General features: G+C 39.1%; 1 protein-coding gene across 2 annotated transcripts; it reads right to left on the reverse strand.

Annotated features, from left to right (window-relative positions):
- Positions 1–397: 397 nt before the first annotated feature.
- Positions 398–17,938, reverse strand: cd4-1 (CD4-1 molecule). Of its 2 annotated transcripts, none has more exons than XM_008295623.1 (11): positions 17,855–17,938; positions 7,193–7,305; positions 4,160–4,230; positions 3,911–4,072; positions 3,659–3,811; positions 3,002–3,241; positions 2,533–2,910; positions 1,581–1,832; positions 1,332–1,435; positions 1,187–1,223; positions 398–984 (listed from the first exon to the last, which is right to left on the reverse strand). In XM_008295623.1, exons 3-11 carry the CDS (start codon positions 4,215–4,217, stop codon positions 881–883), a joined length of 1,488 nt encoding a protein of 495 aa, XP_008293845.1. In that variant the 5' UTR covers positions 4,218–4,230; positions 7,193–7,305; positions 17,855–17,938; the 3' UTR covers positions 398–880. The 2 variants fall into 2 exon arrangements, with proteins under 2 accessions (XP_008293845.1, XP_008293846.1); XM_008295624.1 differs by having other exon boundaries at positions 863–984; positions 1,180–1,223.
- Positions 17,939–18,100: the final 162 nt, after the last annotated feature.

Here is an 18,100-nt window from a genome sequence, read left to right on the forward strand (position 1 = left end):
AAGTAAACACTTAGCAAATGGTGATATTTGATCTGTTAGTCTTAACTCTACCACATTTGATGCACCAGAAATTATACACAACCGCTAAATCCATTTTAGTCATAGTGGTACCAGTGGCCTCTTCAGTGAATGTGCCTTCTGTGCACAGCGAGTCCCTTTAATGAATAGCTATCAATCACACACACACACACACACACACACACACACACACACACACACACACACAGCAAGTTGCTAGGGAACAAATTAATTAAAGAGACAACTGTTGAAAATTGGTGCACAAATTTTAGAGCCTTTAATGGTCTTGCTTGCTATTTCCTGTACCTGAAAAATATGTCACGCTCAGGGATGCTGATCCACACCAGTAAGCTTCATCACACCACCGCAGGACACCACATGGATATGAAATATATTTATTGAAAAACTTTATAGTACATTTATGACAGTTGTCAATATTTTTACATTTTGCTTTTTGTTTTGTTTGGTTCATCAACATTCTTCTGCCAAAGAGACCAGGTTTTCATTTTCAATCAGAAAGTATCATCATGTGTGCACAAATAATGCCTGCGTATTAACTGCAGAAGCGAGCAACCAACTATATCGTTGCAGTATTATAAAACATCAAAGACATGACAAGACATTCAGTTTATAAATGGATTAACCTAAAATAATGTGAAAGAAATAAAGTTACAGACAGTAATAATTATGAACAACCGTTTATGAAAACCGATTATGTTACATTACAAATATAAAACACATCATAACTGGCTGATATGTACAACTGCGACATCCTTTGTTGTTGTTAAGACAGTCTTATCTGACAATCCGGCATGAGGTTATGTTGCCTTCGCCTTTCAGACTGTCGTGTGCAGCGTGCCGTTTATATGACTGAAGAATTCATCTCCTTTGGGTATAAATTCAGCTGGTTGCCATGTCCTCTTGAAACAGTCGTATTATGTTCTGTAGAATCCTTTGGGTTTGGGGCTGAAAAACAAAGTCCAAGGTTTCGGTTTGCGTTTTGGAACAATGTACAAAACTACATGTAAATGTTTATTTTATTAATGGTTATATCTTCACAAAAGGCTCAAAGTATTATTCAGATTCTGGTGTTGATGAGTGTGTGCGTGTAAATGTGTTTCTGGGGTAATTTCACCAGTCCAGGAAATGGTTTGTACGTACTTCTTACATTGGCAGACTTGATGCCTGAGGTGTCTCATCCTCCGCTAATGTCAGCCACAAAGAGAAAGACGATTGAGAAGGAGACTTGAAATAACACTTTTTTTCATATTTATGTGATCTAACACAAAATAAGAGAAATGGCTGAAGCTTACTTGTCTGCGTCGGCGGATGCTGACGGCGACTACGACGAGGAGTATTATGATGACTGCAGTGCTGCATATGATCACCACCATCCACACGTTCATTTTGGGTTCCACTAACAACACAGACAGACAGTCATGAACGATTGTACAGAACAGAAAACACATCATGTAAAACCTAGTTTCTGGCAGAAAAATGTTGTGGCCACAAGGTCATGCCCATGTCACATTTTATGCTCTCCTCTTACTTCTCTTGCTTACCGATTGACAGTTTTACCACAGCTGACGTCAGCCGGATGTTGCTTTGCCACAGCTCGCACCTCCACTTTCCGCTGTGCCCGCTGCCTACTTCTGGGATGGTGAGACGGGCAGAGTGATGGTCAGGTATCGACACGGAGGGTTTTTCAGGTGGAAACCATTTTAACTGCACATCAGAGGGCAGCGGACTACCAGTGGTGCAAGACAGGTTGACCATCTGACCAAGAATCATCTCCGTTCCTGGGGAGGCGATGACTAAAGACCGGAAGAAAGGGAGAAAGGAAGAACAGAGAAATGAAATAAATGTTCAATGTGTTGTCATATTTCTCACAGAGCACAGTGGCACAAGACTAGTCAGTTATGACACTCCATCAGAACCCCCTGATCTGAAACAGTAATCAATCATTCAGACATTCGATTGAAAGAAAGTGAATCTGTTGCTATTTTAGCAGTAGATTAATGATCAATGTCGCTTCTAAAAGCAAGTCTGCACAGTCGTACCCTGGCTTCTTCTCTTTAAATGTGAATATTTGTTACAATAACTGCAATATCTTACATTTGTATATCATTTTATTACATTTGATATATTTTTAATTGCGCATTTGCTTGTAGATGAGCTTGATGGCAGACATAATCAAATAAATTTCCACCTGACAAGCATGTTAGCCGCTACATTAGCGACACCGTGGTTACAGAGAGATGAAAATACCGGCACAATACAACAGAGCCGAGGAAGAGAGGGAACAAAGGAACGGCAACTCAAAACTTTCTCCAATTTATAACGAATGACAATCAGGAAGAAGCAAAAAAACCCAAAACTGGACACTAAACAAAACTGATCACTAAAGAACTACATGATAACTAAACAGTAAGCAAACTTCATATTTCATTTCATATTACAGATGTGAGTGTAACAGAGACTTGGGTTTGTACGAAGACATTCGTTTTGACTTACTTTGCAACACGTCTACATGCACAGTCCTCTTCAGAATTTTACCCCCTTTAAATTTTATGGAGCATTCGTAGCTCCCTCTGTCGTTTTCTTTTCCTCGAATTCTAGTCAGTGACAGATTTCCGTTTTTCACGTCTGGTGCTGGACTCAGTCCTCTGTTTTGATCTTTCTTCCAGGTCAATGGATCCTCCAGAGAGAGGGAGAAAAGCTTCTGTCCATCGCGAGAAACAGGACCTGAGAATGCCTGAGGGAAGAAGTCCCACTTAACCTCCTCGATGTCCTTTGTTTTTAATTGTTCCCAGATGTTAGAAAGAATGGAACAAGGGATGCTGAGAGAGGAGCTTGTAGATGTATATTTATGTGAAGGAGCCGGGGAGAAGTCTAAAACATAGAAAAGGTTGAAAAATTAAGACGTTTTCCTCAGGATGAAGGTACAATATTGTAAAACAAATGTACATAAACAGCAACTTACCTGCAACTTTAACAGAGACTGGGATCTTTTGTTCTTTGTTGTTACTTGTCACAACACAGGTCCACTGACCATTGTCTTGGCCTGTGACTCTGCTGGTGTGCAATCCGTTGCGAGTTGTCACTTTCTGTCCTTGGGCATTGAGCCACTGAATGCTCGGTTTGTTGGGCATTTGAACTCCCACGGTGCAGGTCAGAGACAGAGAATCTTCAGGCAGCAGGAGAGAGGGTGGTTTCATAGTCACTAGCGTGGAAATTGAGCAGGATGAAGAAAACAGAGGCGTCTCATTTACATCATGCACACATAGTTTGACAAGTACAAATACTGCTACAGCGAGGTAGAGAAATATCAACCTTCTACTAAGTGAGAACACAGTCTTGTTGTTAGCTTGTCTACCATTACTCTTTAGTTTGTCCTTTGGAGTTTAAAAACCCAAAAGGCTGGAGACATTGGCAAAGCAAATCCTGAATCCTGACATGAAAAACATTTATTCCCTTTGCACAACACACTGCATCAAAACATGCACCATGGTTTTACCTAGATTATGTTTGCGACTACATAAGTACTACTGTTACATTTATAATACTCCTTTAAATAAAAATGCACCACGGCGAATGTGAAATGACTGTACTGATCATGTCACCTTATTTTTATTCTTACCATCGACTTTGATGATTCGAAATGTTTGGAAAAATGGACTTTGAAGATCAGAAGAAGTCATTTTAAAGATGAACTTCCCAAAATGCGCTTCCTGGATGTTGCTGATAACCAATGAGTACCCTTCCATGGACAGCCATTTTTTCCAGGATTCATCTGCAAAGAAAGACTCAAAGGTAAATATATTTACAACAAACTTCCCTGCTTGATGGAAAAATAAAATCATGTATCTGAATATCTCAATACACTGCTTACTTTCCGAGATCGTTTTTCCACCAAAGGAGTTGGCCGAGCCAAGATAAGGACTATTCAAGTCATGGAAATGCCAGATCACGTAATGTCTTTGGGGATTTGGCGGCTGAGGCACAAGTTTAACCGTTTCTCCCACCTGAGCAAACCTGATCACATCCTCAGCCCCTAAGAGAGTGCAAAGAACGTTATGTGTTGATGTGCCAAACCAAACTGTCATTAAAAAAAAAAAAAAGTGCAATTAGCACATCTTACCCATTGTTGAGGCGAGCACAGCAATTAGAATGAAGGTGGATTGAATTAAGCTCTTCATCGTGGTCGCATGTCTGAAAAATATTATTTAAAGTGATTTATGCATAAATTTATTCTGTACGAGCTGAAGTCTGTGAACTGATTTGTTGGGTTGTCCAAGTAAAAGAGAAAAACATTCAACCATGACTCAGTTTCTCTGCATCAAAAAGGTCGAGATGCGGTCTTTCAAGATATTTATAATATGGAAAAATAATAGAAATGTACAACATATTGTTATAGGACAACAATAAAATACAGCAGAATACAATAAAAAACAAATCTTCATCGTAATAATAACAATCTCCACAGAAGGCTGATGTACATTTTTACAGAATAAGAGCATGTGCAGCAGAATGTGGACCACGTATGAAACTGTGGATGAGTGTTTGCACAGAAAAAGGTAAGTTAAGTTTCACAACACTCAATCTAAACACTTTATTTTAGACGTGATTGACAAAGTTCATAAAGTAGCCATTCAAAAAGCGGAGTTTCAATAGACTCGCGTCGTAAGGAAGTCTTCACTTTGTCGTACGTACGCATATCAAACTGAGCAGCTGAGTGAAAACATTCAGCAGGAAGCAATGAGGGATTTGTGGTGGTCTCAGATTTAGTGATTTGAGGAGATAAAAGACAAAAGGGTTCAGAGAGGTGAGAGTAGGAGGCCTGTGGTGGGCTTTTGGATAAAAAGCAGCAACGCGGAGCACAAGCGCCGGGTTGTGGTGGGACTTGATTTAGTTAAGGTGCAGATTCTTATCCCAATCCTCCCATCTTCTCCTCCCCCACTGCCTATCACACCCCCTCTCTTCCTCCCCTGTTCCACGAAAGACGGATCTCTTTACTCTTAAAAAGTAAAAAAAAGAAGACCACAGCAGCGGCAGCACACCGAGACTGTGGTTTAAAGTAGATGCTTCTCTTCTCTCTCCCTGTTTTCACTCCCTTATCTCTGCTATGCCTGTGAACTCTGTCATGATTGAGCAAAGGTTTCTTTGATTTTTTTTTTTTTTTTTTTTTTGAATCGAAAAAAGAGAATCAAAACAAGGAGTGCTTCTAGTGCCCCCCACATCCGTCGAAGAGGATCATTTAAAGAGAGGATCAGTTCTTATTTGCATCTACTTTACTGGCTAGATTTCTCGTGCCACAGCCTACCCATAGATAAGGACTTTCTATTGTTGTTTATGTTGGGCCTGGAAAGGAAACTATATAGATGATGTGTCAGATTATTATTATAATTTTTTAAATTATACCCTTAAATCAATTCAAACAAATGCTAAAAAATAAATCCAATATGATTAAGAGGCTTGACTAAATCAACACGGGTCAAACTATGTTAGTTAAAAACGAAGCGCTTCGGTCGTGTTTCAGCAGGACTAAGATCAAAGAAAGATTTTATTCAATATTAGGATCAAACAATAGCTTAATGTCAGAATGCTGGTTATTAACGGTATTCATGTATTTTGCTTTCAGATTTAACTACACTATAAAAATAGCTGAAGCGTAACAATTGGCGCTGATGTCTGTGTTTTTTTTGTTGTTGTTGCTTTTTTAATCGCTCGAGGTTTAATTAAAACTAACAAAACTATATGTAAGCGAATACGCGGCAAAGTGACAGGCTGTATTAGGATAAATACTCAGCCTAACTGAAGTCAAACTAATTGCTAATTGCTTTAAGATGTAATCATGTGCCTGAGGACTCACACTGAAGAGATGTGGTTTACGAATCCAGAAAGAAAATCAACATTTCTACTGACAAAAACAGGCATCGACCCACGGAAAAGAAAACTGAAATGATAAAATAGAAAAATGTCTTAGAGCAAATGTGTTGCCGGTGTATCTATAAGACCGAGGCCTGTAAACACACAAATATGCTCCATGTTTCCTCCGTCACAGGGGATCTGGTAGAAAATAGAAATCGCAGCGTTATTAATTATGACTGAGATCAGACTCTGTGAGGAAAAAAAGTGAGTGAAGACTGGAGGCAGAGTGAAATCGATGATCGACCAGCATTCAACACCATCACACCCGTGGAGCTGTAACCCAGAAACTAAGATGATTATATGTGTTCAACAACAAATACAACAGAGATGAAGGAGGAGGAGGAGGGTCAAACACTGGAGATGTAACTAGCAGAGGAAAACTAAGAAAAACACAGGACGAGGACAGACATGTTTACGCTTACATTTGGACATAAATAATCCATTAAATAAACTTGACATAGTGCAGCCTTGTGTTTTTTGTCTTCCAACTTCAGTAATTATACACGGCTATAGTTCACAGGGTTTAAAAAGGAAAAGAATCAGTCAGATCAGATGCATGGATTTTTTTTTTAAGAAAATCAGATTAGCGGCTATTTTGCCTCAGATTCATGAATTTGTGTCAAACTTAAAGACCTGAGGTCCAAAAGTTAATGTTAATGGTATCCTGGCTTATTTTGCTCAGACGTTCATATTGTATTTAAAGATCAATGTGATAATTAATGCACTAATTTAAAATGTAAATGTTGACTGATAAAATAAATACAGTCTACATTTATAATTTGTAAATCGTGCATAAATTTCACTGTAGCGGTCGTCTCTTTTGTACCGGTCAGCTGCCAGCACTCAACCAGCTGTAAGAAATACAAGATTCAAGACAAACTTTTAAATGACATGAGACGTAGTTTTATATCACTTTTGAATTCAGTATTTAAAAAAAAAAAAAAAAAAAAATCATTTTCATGTTTAATATTTAGTCTGTTTTCTTGCAATTTTGTGAAATGCTTACGGAGCATCGCCTAAAGCTGCTGATTAGTACATCTGGTCCTGAAGCTGTACTTATGTTCACATGTGTAAAACTCAAGAGAAGACTCTCACCTGACAGGGCCTGCCGAGGTCTTACAGGTTTACAATTTAAATTATTATTTTCTTTAAAAAAAGCAATTTTATTTAAATGTATAATTATTTGAACATTCTGAAATGTGCGTACATCGACCTTAAATCAAAATAAAGATGTTATACTTACAACGGCTGATTGTCGCTCTGTGTTCAGTGATCCTGAGTCAGGCGGAAATGCTTCTATTTATCAAACAAGCCGTCTTTTTAAGCGTCGCTGCGCCTCCCTCAGCATCGATTGGTCTGGAAGGAGACACATAGTCGATGATCAAACCCAGAATCAGAATAGCGACCTTTGATTGGTCGCTACAGAAGAGGAGGAGATTTCCTCACAAAACTTTTCCATCTCAAGATGAACAGTTTTACCTGATGTGTTGTTTAGGACAATATACATAAATATCATAACTATGTCTATATATATATATACTGCATTCTAAAAGTGGACAAAATAAAAACAATAATTATTACTTGCAATGAAGCCAACATTTAATCAGTAAATTCAAGTCAGTTTTTCATTCTTCATGTTTTTACATTTATTCTGGCCAACAGCCATAACAACAAATAAATAAATAATCTTAATGGGCTAAAACTGCCATCGCTGCACGAAGACGATTAAAATTTGTGAAGAGTCCCACCAGGCTCGTTGTTCATTCTGAGCACGGTCTGAACAGCACACGGCTGGCTCACGGCCTGATTTATTATAATTTTCCTCTGGTCGTACTGTTTCATATTCCGTACCGTATTATTAGTGTATCAGAATTCTAGTTTGACCTGCTGGATCAGGGTTCACCAAGGCCGGAGATAGATGCAAATTAAACATTCTGTGTTTGCCAAAAAGAGACAGTAGGTTAAAGGGCTGAGAGAAATTAAATAGTTTTGTAGATGAGTTGGAACGTGTGTTTGGTATATACAAGGTAAAATGAACGACCATAAAGTCAGCGTCGACAACGTATTGAATCTACGCTTCTATAAGGTCGGGTTCTCCCTCAGTTCATCTCTCTGCACTCGCACAGCATTCATGCAAATCGTCTTCATTTTTAGATGTCTTTTAGAAATCTAATAAACTAATTGAGCTAATCATCAGTCGATCAGTGATCAGGTTTACAGTCGTAAAGAGGAATGAACGTATAAAGTCTGCCGGAGCGATCGGTGCCTTGTATTCACTCACCAAGGCTATTTCACGTCTGAAGAGTTCAGGCCACCTGCCGCTACGTACGTTAAAATACTATTAACTCTTTTTTTTCCCATTCCATTTAATTTCAGTTTTTTTCATATGGTACCAATTCACCACATATCATAAGATCAAGGACCTAATAGTACGTAGAGAATCCAGCAGTTCTCTTTAAGCAAACACAACTAAGGAAGAGTAAGAACGATACATATATTTCCCTTTAAGTCCCAAATTGAATAGCTAAAAGGTAACTCATAGCTAAATATGATCTGTGTCTCGTTACGGTGCGTCACTGAAGAGACACTATCAAGTCAAAAACTTTCGTCATCAGAATTTCAATACTTTCCCCCAATATTTAAGACAAAAACGTGTTTCGAGATGTGAATCTTTGGTTGTAAAAAGATTTCACTCTCATAAAATTTTAGCATTTGGCCCAGTAGCTCAACGGCTACGATGGCGACCCATGTACAGGGCTATAGTCCCTGATGTAGCGGCCGTGGTTCAAGTCCAGCCAGCGGCTCATTTGCTGCATGTCCTTCCCCCGCTCTTCTCCTCACGTTTCTCTGCTTGTCTTCACTATCCTGTCCTTTAAAGGCAAAAAAGCCCAGAAAAAATGACATAAAATAAATGAATAAAAAATGTAGGCATTTGAACGCCCCTTGTTAAGGACAGACTCGTCAAACGGTTCAAGAGGCGATGGAGACGGTTTCAACAAATGTTCACATCTAACCGGGTTTTTGTTTGTTTTGTGTTTGTTGACAAATTAGTGTTAATTGTAAAAATTTAACATACAAGCTTTTATACAAACGTAGAAACTTCCCAACGCATACGTCTGTGAACTCTACAAACAAACCTGTAACTGAGAAGTTTATCGGTTTCATGTCTGCGACAATGTTTGGAAAAATAAAACCAAATCTATAAATACAGAAAATAAAACTTAACCAGCAAGAAATAAACACTAGTAATTGGTGTTATTTTAAAAAGTATACTTTATGCAACAAAAAAAGTAAAACTAGTGCTTCAGTTCACTGTAAAATGAATGCATTGAGCGTGTTGGCAGCTTGAACAATCATCAGTCCCCTTGTGTACCATTCAGACTGCACTTTACAGCGATTCTTTTATTACCTAACGACTAATGGAACACTTATGAGAAACCAAGCATCTGTTTCTGTCTCCTAACCTGTCGTAGAGCTGCGTCTTCACTCAGGACAGCTGTGATATAACATCAGTGGAATTTTCTCTCCGAGAGCTTCTTGTTATCCTCAAACAAGTCATGAACACAACTGCAAGGATTGTTGTGTTGCGCTGAGGCCTTCCCGCTGTGTGGATGTGATTACAGGAGTTAGACTGAGACGGTAAAACTTTTCTCAATACTTCACACTGAAGCTTTATCATAAGATGTCTGAAAAGGTAAAGAAATGTAAAGGAAACAGGAAAAGCAGCTACAGGCAGTTTTTATTTTGTGTCTTTTACTCAAAACTGCTTTAAATCTGCTCATTAACACACAACAGTAAGAGAATAAGACACTTTAGAATTGCAGGTGAGCAAAGTAAAACAGGGCTACATCCGCAGCGTAAAGGATTGAAGATTTTTTGTCCCTTCTACCTCGATGAAACAATACATTATACGTCGCACAACAAAACCCGGTTTATTTTCCAGGCAGCAATGAGGTGATGTGTCTGTGGACCCCTCTGACTAAAGACAGGGATCAGTGAGGAGACTAGTGCTGTAGAAACACACTGCCGGGGCGGTTTAGAGACACGAACCACAACAAGGACAAAACAAAACATCTTGCACACGTCTCATGTGTCTCTCTGAGGTTTCTCTGCTCGTCTCTGTACTGCCTTCATGAAGGGCTGCCACCTGCTTCTGTTCGCTTGAAACAAGTCTTTCTGTTTGCTCTCAGAACAAACGCGTTGAACATTTACGTCTGGGCCCCCATTAAACCTAATGCACTCCACAGTCTCAGTGTGATGCTCCTCTCCTTCCTCGGTGGACGCATGTCTGGTTTTTGAGTTGTGATTTTGATGGAAAACACCTGAAAGTGAGGACTCCCTCATTAGTCACACACCCAACAAGCTTATGTGCACCGCATCATGTCATTACCGAAATAGAAAAAGACAAAGTGTGGGCCACGAGGAAAATACAGAAGGATGATTCACTTTTTCATGTATATCTCTCGCTTCCCGAACCTCTAATCTCGTCTACAGAGGGTTCCCCTAGTTCGTGTCCCCGACCGGTTCTTTTTTGTGCTCGATAAACATTTCAGGTTACAGTTATTTAAACGAAGCAAGCAACCTGAACGCAGAAGGACGTCTGAGGCTCTGTAGCGACTCGTGTTTCAAAATCTCAGCGGAAAAGAGGTTAGGAATCAAAAACATCTTAAAGCATTTTGCCTGTTACATCATGAAGGAAACTTCATTTGAGTTTCTTTGAACCCTCTGACATACGAAACAACACATGAAGACAGAAAAGTTTGCTGTCGCTCCCACTCATTGCTTCACCTCCATCATCAAGTCACTGTTGCTTTTTTTCTGTGTTGGTTATAAGCTGCTGGATAACGATTTCAGCAGAACGGAAATGTCGATTCTTTGCATTTGTTACGGTTAATATAAATTTCGAAACAAGCATCATCATACAGAAAATAAATCATGTCATCAGAGTGGCTGTAATGTGAAGCTATTTTTGTTCATTACATCTGATAAACACAGTTTGACTCATATGAGAGTCACTTTTATCGAACTGCATCAGTGTTTTTAAAAAAAAAGGGCCAAACAAGCTACACAAAGTGGTGATCGGGCTTAAGCCGATGAGGTCAATGGTGACGTTGGTTTTGTGTGGAAAAATACATTTCCACAACGCCTACAAATGTGTACGCAGCATTTACTGTTACAGCTAAAGTTTCTATGTTAAATAATCAACAGTCAACTAGATTATTCATTAATCATAGTTGTCGAAAATGCTGCCAAAAATAGCAGGAGGCCAACAAAATGGAAATAAAAAAACTTCAGACAGTTTTCTCTCGCAGACAAAAAAAACCCCAAACTTTCCAACAGTCCTGAATGTTACGGTATCATTCAGATTTCAATAAATGTTTAGTTTTCTCAGTACTGCTGCATACAGTTCATACATTTTAATACAAATGATTGACCCAATGCCTTTATCTTAACATTAAATGAATTTGAGCTCCACCGTCATGACTTCTTCGCTCCAACTAAAAGCACTGCGATGCTAAACAACAGGAATACCTGCGTTACGCTCACTGAAAAAGCTCATAACGCACATTTCTGCAGCGCTGCTACATTCTGTAAAGACTGCCGGATTAAAATTTTATCAGCAACTCTCATATTTGCTTTGTTCCATCAGTCTAGTCGCCACAACATCCACTGATTCACCACTAGATTGGATTAAAAGTCTGTTTCTGAATTACACTCACTAACACTCATTAATAAACTTGTGATGATACCGTAGGACTGAAGGTACAGTACAGGTATGATTAGAAGCTCTCTCCACCTCCTCACATTCACACTGTGATTCATCTTCCTCCAAAACAGAGGAGACACACAGTAAACAAAGCCGACATCTGAGTTACACTGACAGCAGTTTTATATGTTTTTAAAAAAAGCTCTATAGATACTGAAGTAACATCTGTGTTGTGGACAAATCTGATGCCATGACAGCCCTAATTTGAACAACTTTTGTTCTAATTTTTCTTCCTGACCACACTGACAGCAAACAGGTGGCTTCCCTTCCTTCTGCTGCAGCTCAGCAATAAAACGCTGTCGTCAAATCAAAAAAATGTAGCTCTAAAAACACTATAAATAAGTAAGACACCCACAAGACTTGGCAGACCACTGAGCTGTATAAACACAGCAGGTAGTAATATTTTATTTAATTTAGTTTAGCACAACTTTAAAAGCTGATGCCAATATCCGATATTAAGATTTCTGATATCACCGATAACCGATGTCAATTTTTGTTCACACTGAAAAATGAGAATAGGTAAGCACTGTGAGAACATAAAAACTATTCTAAAGATGCTCATACCAAATCAGACCACATAGTCTTCTTTATTACGTAACAAAAGTAAAATATATTTTAACATATTTACGCCCAGGACCATTTGAGTAAGAACATCTGTGAAATAGCAGCAATACCAAATGTAGAGACGAAGGCGCTAATGTTAGACAATCATTGGCTAAATTTGTTAATCGGATCAATATATCGGAAAAAACACTAACATCAGCCGATACCGATGTGGTCGCCGATATATCGTGCATCCCTAATTTAATTTCTATTCATTCTTGTGTATGGAGGCCAGGAGGTTTTGGTTGTTCCGACTCACAGCTTCTCTACAACAGAAAGTAGAGAAAACAGACAAGTGAAATGGAAACGATAATGAGCAGATCCAGAGTGGGGTCACAGACCACAAATCACAAGTCAATAATGAGTCCGTCCACTGTTCGTTTACTGTCGTGACACATAATGAGGCCGTTGGTGTTGACTCTCCCTGAATGGCCTGGCGAAGCTGGCAGTCGTTTTAGCGCTAAACGATTTTTGAAACACAAACTGACGTGTTTGCGTGCAGCATGCCAACAATCTGTTCTCCTCTTTCTCTCGTCGCCTGTGGAATCCTGTCATTTCAACCACGTCGTGTTTTAAGATGGGTTTAGACAGTCAGAGAAGTGTCTGTATACTGATCCCACTCTCTGAACAGAGTCTCTTAATGCTCCACCTCATCAGTGTAGATTAAATCAGAGGTTGAAAACGGCTCAGGATGTTTTTGTGCATATTTCACTAAATTAACTACACGGAACAATTCAAATAACATTTTAACCTTTAAGCTAAGTCAGACAATCAGCCCATTTGCATGCTGCATTTATATTTTTCTTCGTTTCTCATCATGACGACCGTTGATTTCGTCCTCATCTCTCACATCAGACCTATAATACAAGCTTATTTCTTTCCACAGGAGGCTCAGTCGCTGTTAACAAACACTGTTTTTCACTAAGTGCTCCGTCACAATAAAAAAATCTAAACTCATCCTTTAAACAGCTTTTTTTTTGTAATAGTCTGGAATCAGAAGTACGCCACATGTCACATAAACAGAGAAAACCAACACCAGTAGATGCACATGCAGACAAACAGATGGTTGCCGTGCGTTCAGCTTCACAGCATAACGTCTGTAATCTGAAACACACAGGTGCTCACATCCACCAGCATCTACCCCATATAGGCTCAGAGCAATTTAACCCTAATGTTTCATTTCCTGGCGTGTTACCCTTAGCCTACTTTGAACACATGTTTCTGTATGGCAGAGCCATTAAAGCTGCAAGCTTAACACACAGCAGCACTAAGGAAGCATTACTCTGTGGTGTTGTCACAAATGTGATGACGGCTTCAGAGTCCGACAGCATTAAATCACAATCTGCAGGTCATCTCCACTCATGAGAACCTGTGACAGCTGAAACCTGTGCGCAGCTGAAGCTACACGTGAAGGGAGTTTACAGAGGGGAAATCACCTAACTGACAATCAGTGTAAATTGAACAACTGTGGACAGATAATCGTAAACGCATTAAACTTCAAACTGTTGCACCTGCAGTCAGAGCTCACGTCTTACTTCTCAGAACACTTTAAGTTGCCTTTTCCTGCTCTGAAAACTCACACATCAGCGTGCGGCCAACAGACACCGCTGTTCGAAACATGCATTTGTTCCAGTATTTGCTTGTCTGAGGATTAAATGGCTTTATTAAGAAAATGATGGCTCCTGATGTTTTACACTGATGAAATGATGACCCAAATGGAAACACCAGAGGGAGGGACACACACCGGTTCAGAGATTTCAGTTTCATTTTAAATGTGTGTGTGTGTGTGTTCAGTGTAAGACAGTGAAAAAGAGAACTGAGTAATGCAGGTCTTTATAAACCCATAAAAAGGGAATCCTTTTGTCTCATATGAGAACACCTCCAGTGCACAGATAGACTTTCATAAGACAGTGAGGGAAGCACAGTTTGGGAAACACAGCACCTATTCAGAGAAGAGCAAAGTTAATATCAGGCCTCTAGATCCTCTAGAGTGTTTTCATCAATAGTGACGTTGTTGCTGAGCAGCAAGAAGAAATGAATAAATTGATTAGCTTTTGTTTTTCATAGTAATGCAAATGGAGTAGCAGCACTTTGTTTTATTCTCTGGACTTCAAATGAAACTGTACCTGCTGTGTATTAGTTTTATTGGATGAACACTGAAGGAAAAGTGGCTCTCGTTTCTACAAAGTCCTCTGAATGTTTGGGACGATGCAGCACATCGTAAACATACAGATGAGGCCTGGCTACGTTTTTATGGTCAAACACGAGAAAGTTATCGAGTGACCGAGTCAGTCGTCCAAACTTAATTCTTCTAAGCAGACTGAAGTCAAATAGCCCTCAAAAAAGCAACACAAGGAGACGGCTGCAGTACAGATCTGGCAGAGCACTAAGCGCCTGCTAATATCTGTGGGATGCAGGCTTCAGTTTATATTAAAGAAGATCATGACTTTGTTTAAAAACTCCCATTGATATTCTGTTAACCCTTTTGTACTTTTTAGGTCAAATCTGACATGTTTTGACATTTGACAGCAGTAAAAACAGCCTAAACGTCAGGTTTTTAGCCTGACATTTTATGACTTTTCCTAAAGTGACCCAAAATACACCAAAATGAAAACATTTTAAAAATATTATACTTTTCTACAGGTGCTACAAATTTCTGTACACTGAGGCTGTTTCGGGTCAAATTTGACCCGTAACCATTGAGATGGATTTTAGATCTACCAGCGTGGATCAAATCAATCAATCAATGGTTTTAGGGACTCTTGAAACCGCACAGGCCATGTTTCAAGAGTATTTTTCATTTACGTGTATTAACGTGACATGAGCTGTTTAGACATTCTAAATACATCTGTAGTTTAAAATCTGGTGTGGACGCTTACGATGAGGGAAGTCTTGGCAGGAATTCTTCACAGTATTGTGAAGACATAAAATATTAGGGTTAACCCTCTTATTACCTTCAAGTTTACCGACAGCTTTTATCCTTGGATTCAATTTGACTCCAGCAATTTAAACCTCCAGAAAATATCATAGTTAAAATTGTTACCTGAGTTTATGTGTAAATAGCCCTTTAAATAAAACTGAAAAAAAATGTGTCAATGACTTATTTAGAGATGTTAAACATTGAATGGGATCAAACTGACCGCAAAGATAATGGGAGGGTTAAATACTTGTCGGACCTCTAAAACTGTGCGTATATGAAAAAAAAAAGAGAGAGAGAAAAAGTGCACTATTCCTATTTGAAATCAAACTGAAGAGTTAAAGCAGCTATTTTTTAACCAGACTGCAGCAAATAAATACAAGCACACAAAACAACACTTACGACAGGATAATATCAGTTAATACGGGGTTTAATCAGGAACTTTAGGCTTTTCAGTGTTCAGATTTCGTAGCGAGTGCAGCGTACAAGAAAACACAAGCGGGGAGAAAACTAGTAAAGTGCACATTTATATTTCGTTATACTGTATCTAACTCCTTGTACAGCACAGCTATGGTCCGTGGTGCGTTACATCAGCCGTCATGTTTGGTAACTGTGATTAATTGTAATTTGAACATAATCTGTATTTATGGCGCCTGCTGTTAATTAAATAAAAATTTTGATTGTAGGTTGGCACAGTGCAGACCTGCCTTGATATGATCAGCACGTTGCTTTACAAATCTAATAGGAGGGAATTATTACACGTTTTCATGTTACTTATCACCGTGGTAATGTTACACGCGACTTTGAACAGTTAATCCCTCATATCTTGCATTTTCTGACATCACGAAGAGAGGGGAGTGCTAATGCGTTTAGTGCGTCTCACATTAGTCTTTTTCATAGAAGGCATTCTGAAGGGCAGCATGGTTTTAGAGGCCTGGTATCACAACACCAGCAGGGTCCAGAAACCGTCTGGGCTCACTGGGACTCTCGAACTGAACGGAGCCATCGTGAAGGAGCTTCTCCTTCTCTGGCAAAATGTCTGCTGTGTAAAAGACCTTCTGGATTGTTCGTAGACAAACTGTTTAGTTTCCAGTGCACTTTGACAATAAAAGAAAACAGACACATGACCAGTTATAGAAAGTTTCAACCAGTCATGGCCTGTAGGTTTATTCTAAAGCTTTATTTTTTTTGCTTCGTCTTACAGTAACTGAGAACCCTTTTAATTGAACCCCCACTATGCACGAAGAATTATAAATCTTTGGTGAATACGCTGCCTACATTAAACTAATAAATGCTGTATGCCACATAACACTTATACGTAGCACATTTTACATGCAGTGTATATCTCAAGGCATCGTTCACGCTGGAGGCTAATTCAAAGTCGACGTTTTGTTTATTCGCTCAACAGATAACGATTTATGTCATGAGGCTGGTAACAGCCAGTCGTGGCAAGGAAGCTCTATTAAATTGTCATGTTCACAAAACAAAACAAATAAAAGTATCTGATGGCACTATTAGCGTCCCAAAATAGACAAACAAAGCAATTTGTCTTTACAGCTGTTTCAAGAACACAAGAGACTCTCTGTCAACCTTTTTAAACACTTCAACAATTACTCTGTGCTGTTTAGAAAAACACATAAATTAAATGACGGCTATAAAATGATTCGTTAAGATGTGAAGACATGGGTTCCATAAAGAAAGACTTAATTAGTGAAAAGCAATGACTTTGAATAGCATCTGAACAACAGGAGCTGACACATGATGACTTTTAAACATTATTGGTAACTGTTTTCATATTATGTTCTCTGCTCATGACGGAGCTGTACCCCTCAGCTAACAGCAACAGTTACCTAAACCTCTACATCCTCCTCAATTAAAGCCTTTAACTGAACTTTACTGTACTTGTAGTGCCCTCCAATCAATGTAACGATTGCAAAACCAGCAGCCTGTTCCTGCTCCTATTGCATAAGTGTTGATCTTTATGGACCAAAAGACTATAGAGCAGAAAATTCTATTTTTGAGTTGACATTTTGAAATCCTCCCCGGGGTTGATATTTTTGAGAAGCACATCACAGGGACGAACTTATTTTGAGAGACGTCCTGTAGAGGATCAAACGTACAGATCCACTCTGGTACATTTGAGAATTATTTCAGTCTGTCGATAAAACACTGAATGAGTGAATGAATGTTGCTGAATTTGTACCAGTTCATGTGTTCTCTATGTTTCTATCAGCGTAATACACTGAACACTATGAACTATGGCCCGCTACGTTCTTGTAAGTGTTTTACATCATTCGTGTCTTTTTTCTTTCTTTTTTTTTTGGGCAAAATACCCCCAACACAGATGAGGCCAGACAAAGGCCAAGACAAATCAAAAATATTAAAATACAGCCTTGGCTAGGACCATATTTGCGTCTTGCACCTCGGTGCCCCTTTGCTTCGGTCTATGAGAGCAGATCCCATGCCGCATATGTGACAGTTATCAGTACTTTTAACAGTAATTAATGTCCTTAAGACACTGCTATGCTGACATATCGTCTCTGTGTGAGAAAACCTTTAAATCGTCTGTTGTCATGTAGCGGTGTGAGTGCGGATACAGAATATTTAGGAGTACTTACATGTGATGTTCCTAGTAGAGCGATGAGTTCAGCTTTGACATTTTGTAGGTTGTGTGCACTGCAGGTGTCTCTGTCACACACTCACACACACACACACTCACACACACACACACAGGAAGTCAGACATTCAGACATCACTATGATCCCAGCCTCTCTGTTGTGTACCAAATGGATTACATAGATTAGGATTACGTAGCCACACACTAACACAAACCAGGAAGAACCATGCAGATGTTTTGTAAAGTT

The sequence above is a fragment of the Stegastes partitus genome, unplaced genomic scaffold, assembly GCF_000690725.1.
Source record: "Stegastes partitus isolate 25-593 unplaced genomic scaffold, Stegastes_partitus-1.0.2 Scaffold1061, whole genome shotgun sequence".
Taxonomy (NCBI): Eukaryota; Metazoa; Chordata; class Actinopteri; family Pomacentridae; genus Stegastes; species Stegastes partitus.

Bases quoted from the DNA above. Each gene is read 5' to 3' on its own strand.
- cd4-1 (XM_008295623.1), bottom strand. From the start codon at position 4,217: ATGAAGAGCTTAATTCAATCCACCTTCATTCTAATTGCTGTGCTCGCC. The intron at 3,812-3,910 runs GTAAGCAGTGTA...CTTTCTTTGCAG, and splicing joins TGGAAAAACGATCTCGGAAA to ATGAATCCTGGAAAAAATGG. The intron at 1,833-2,532 runs GTAAGTCAAAAC...TCCGGTCTTTAG, and splicing joins GCATGTAGACGTGTTGCAAA to TCATCGCCTCCCCAGGAACG.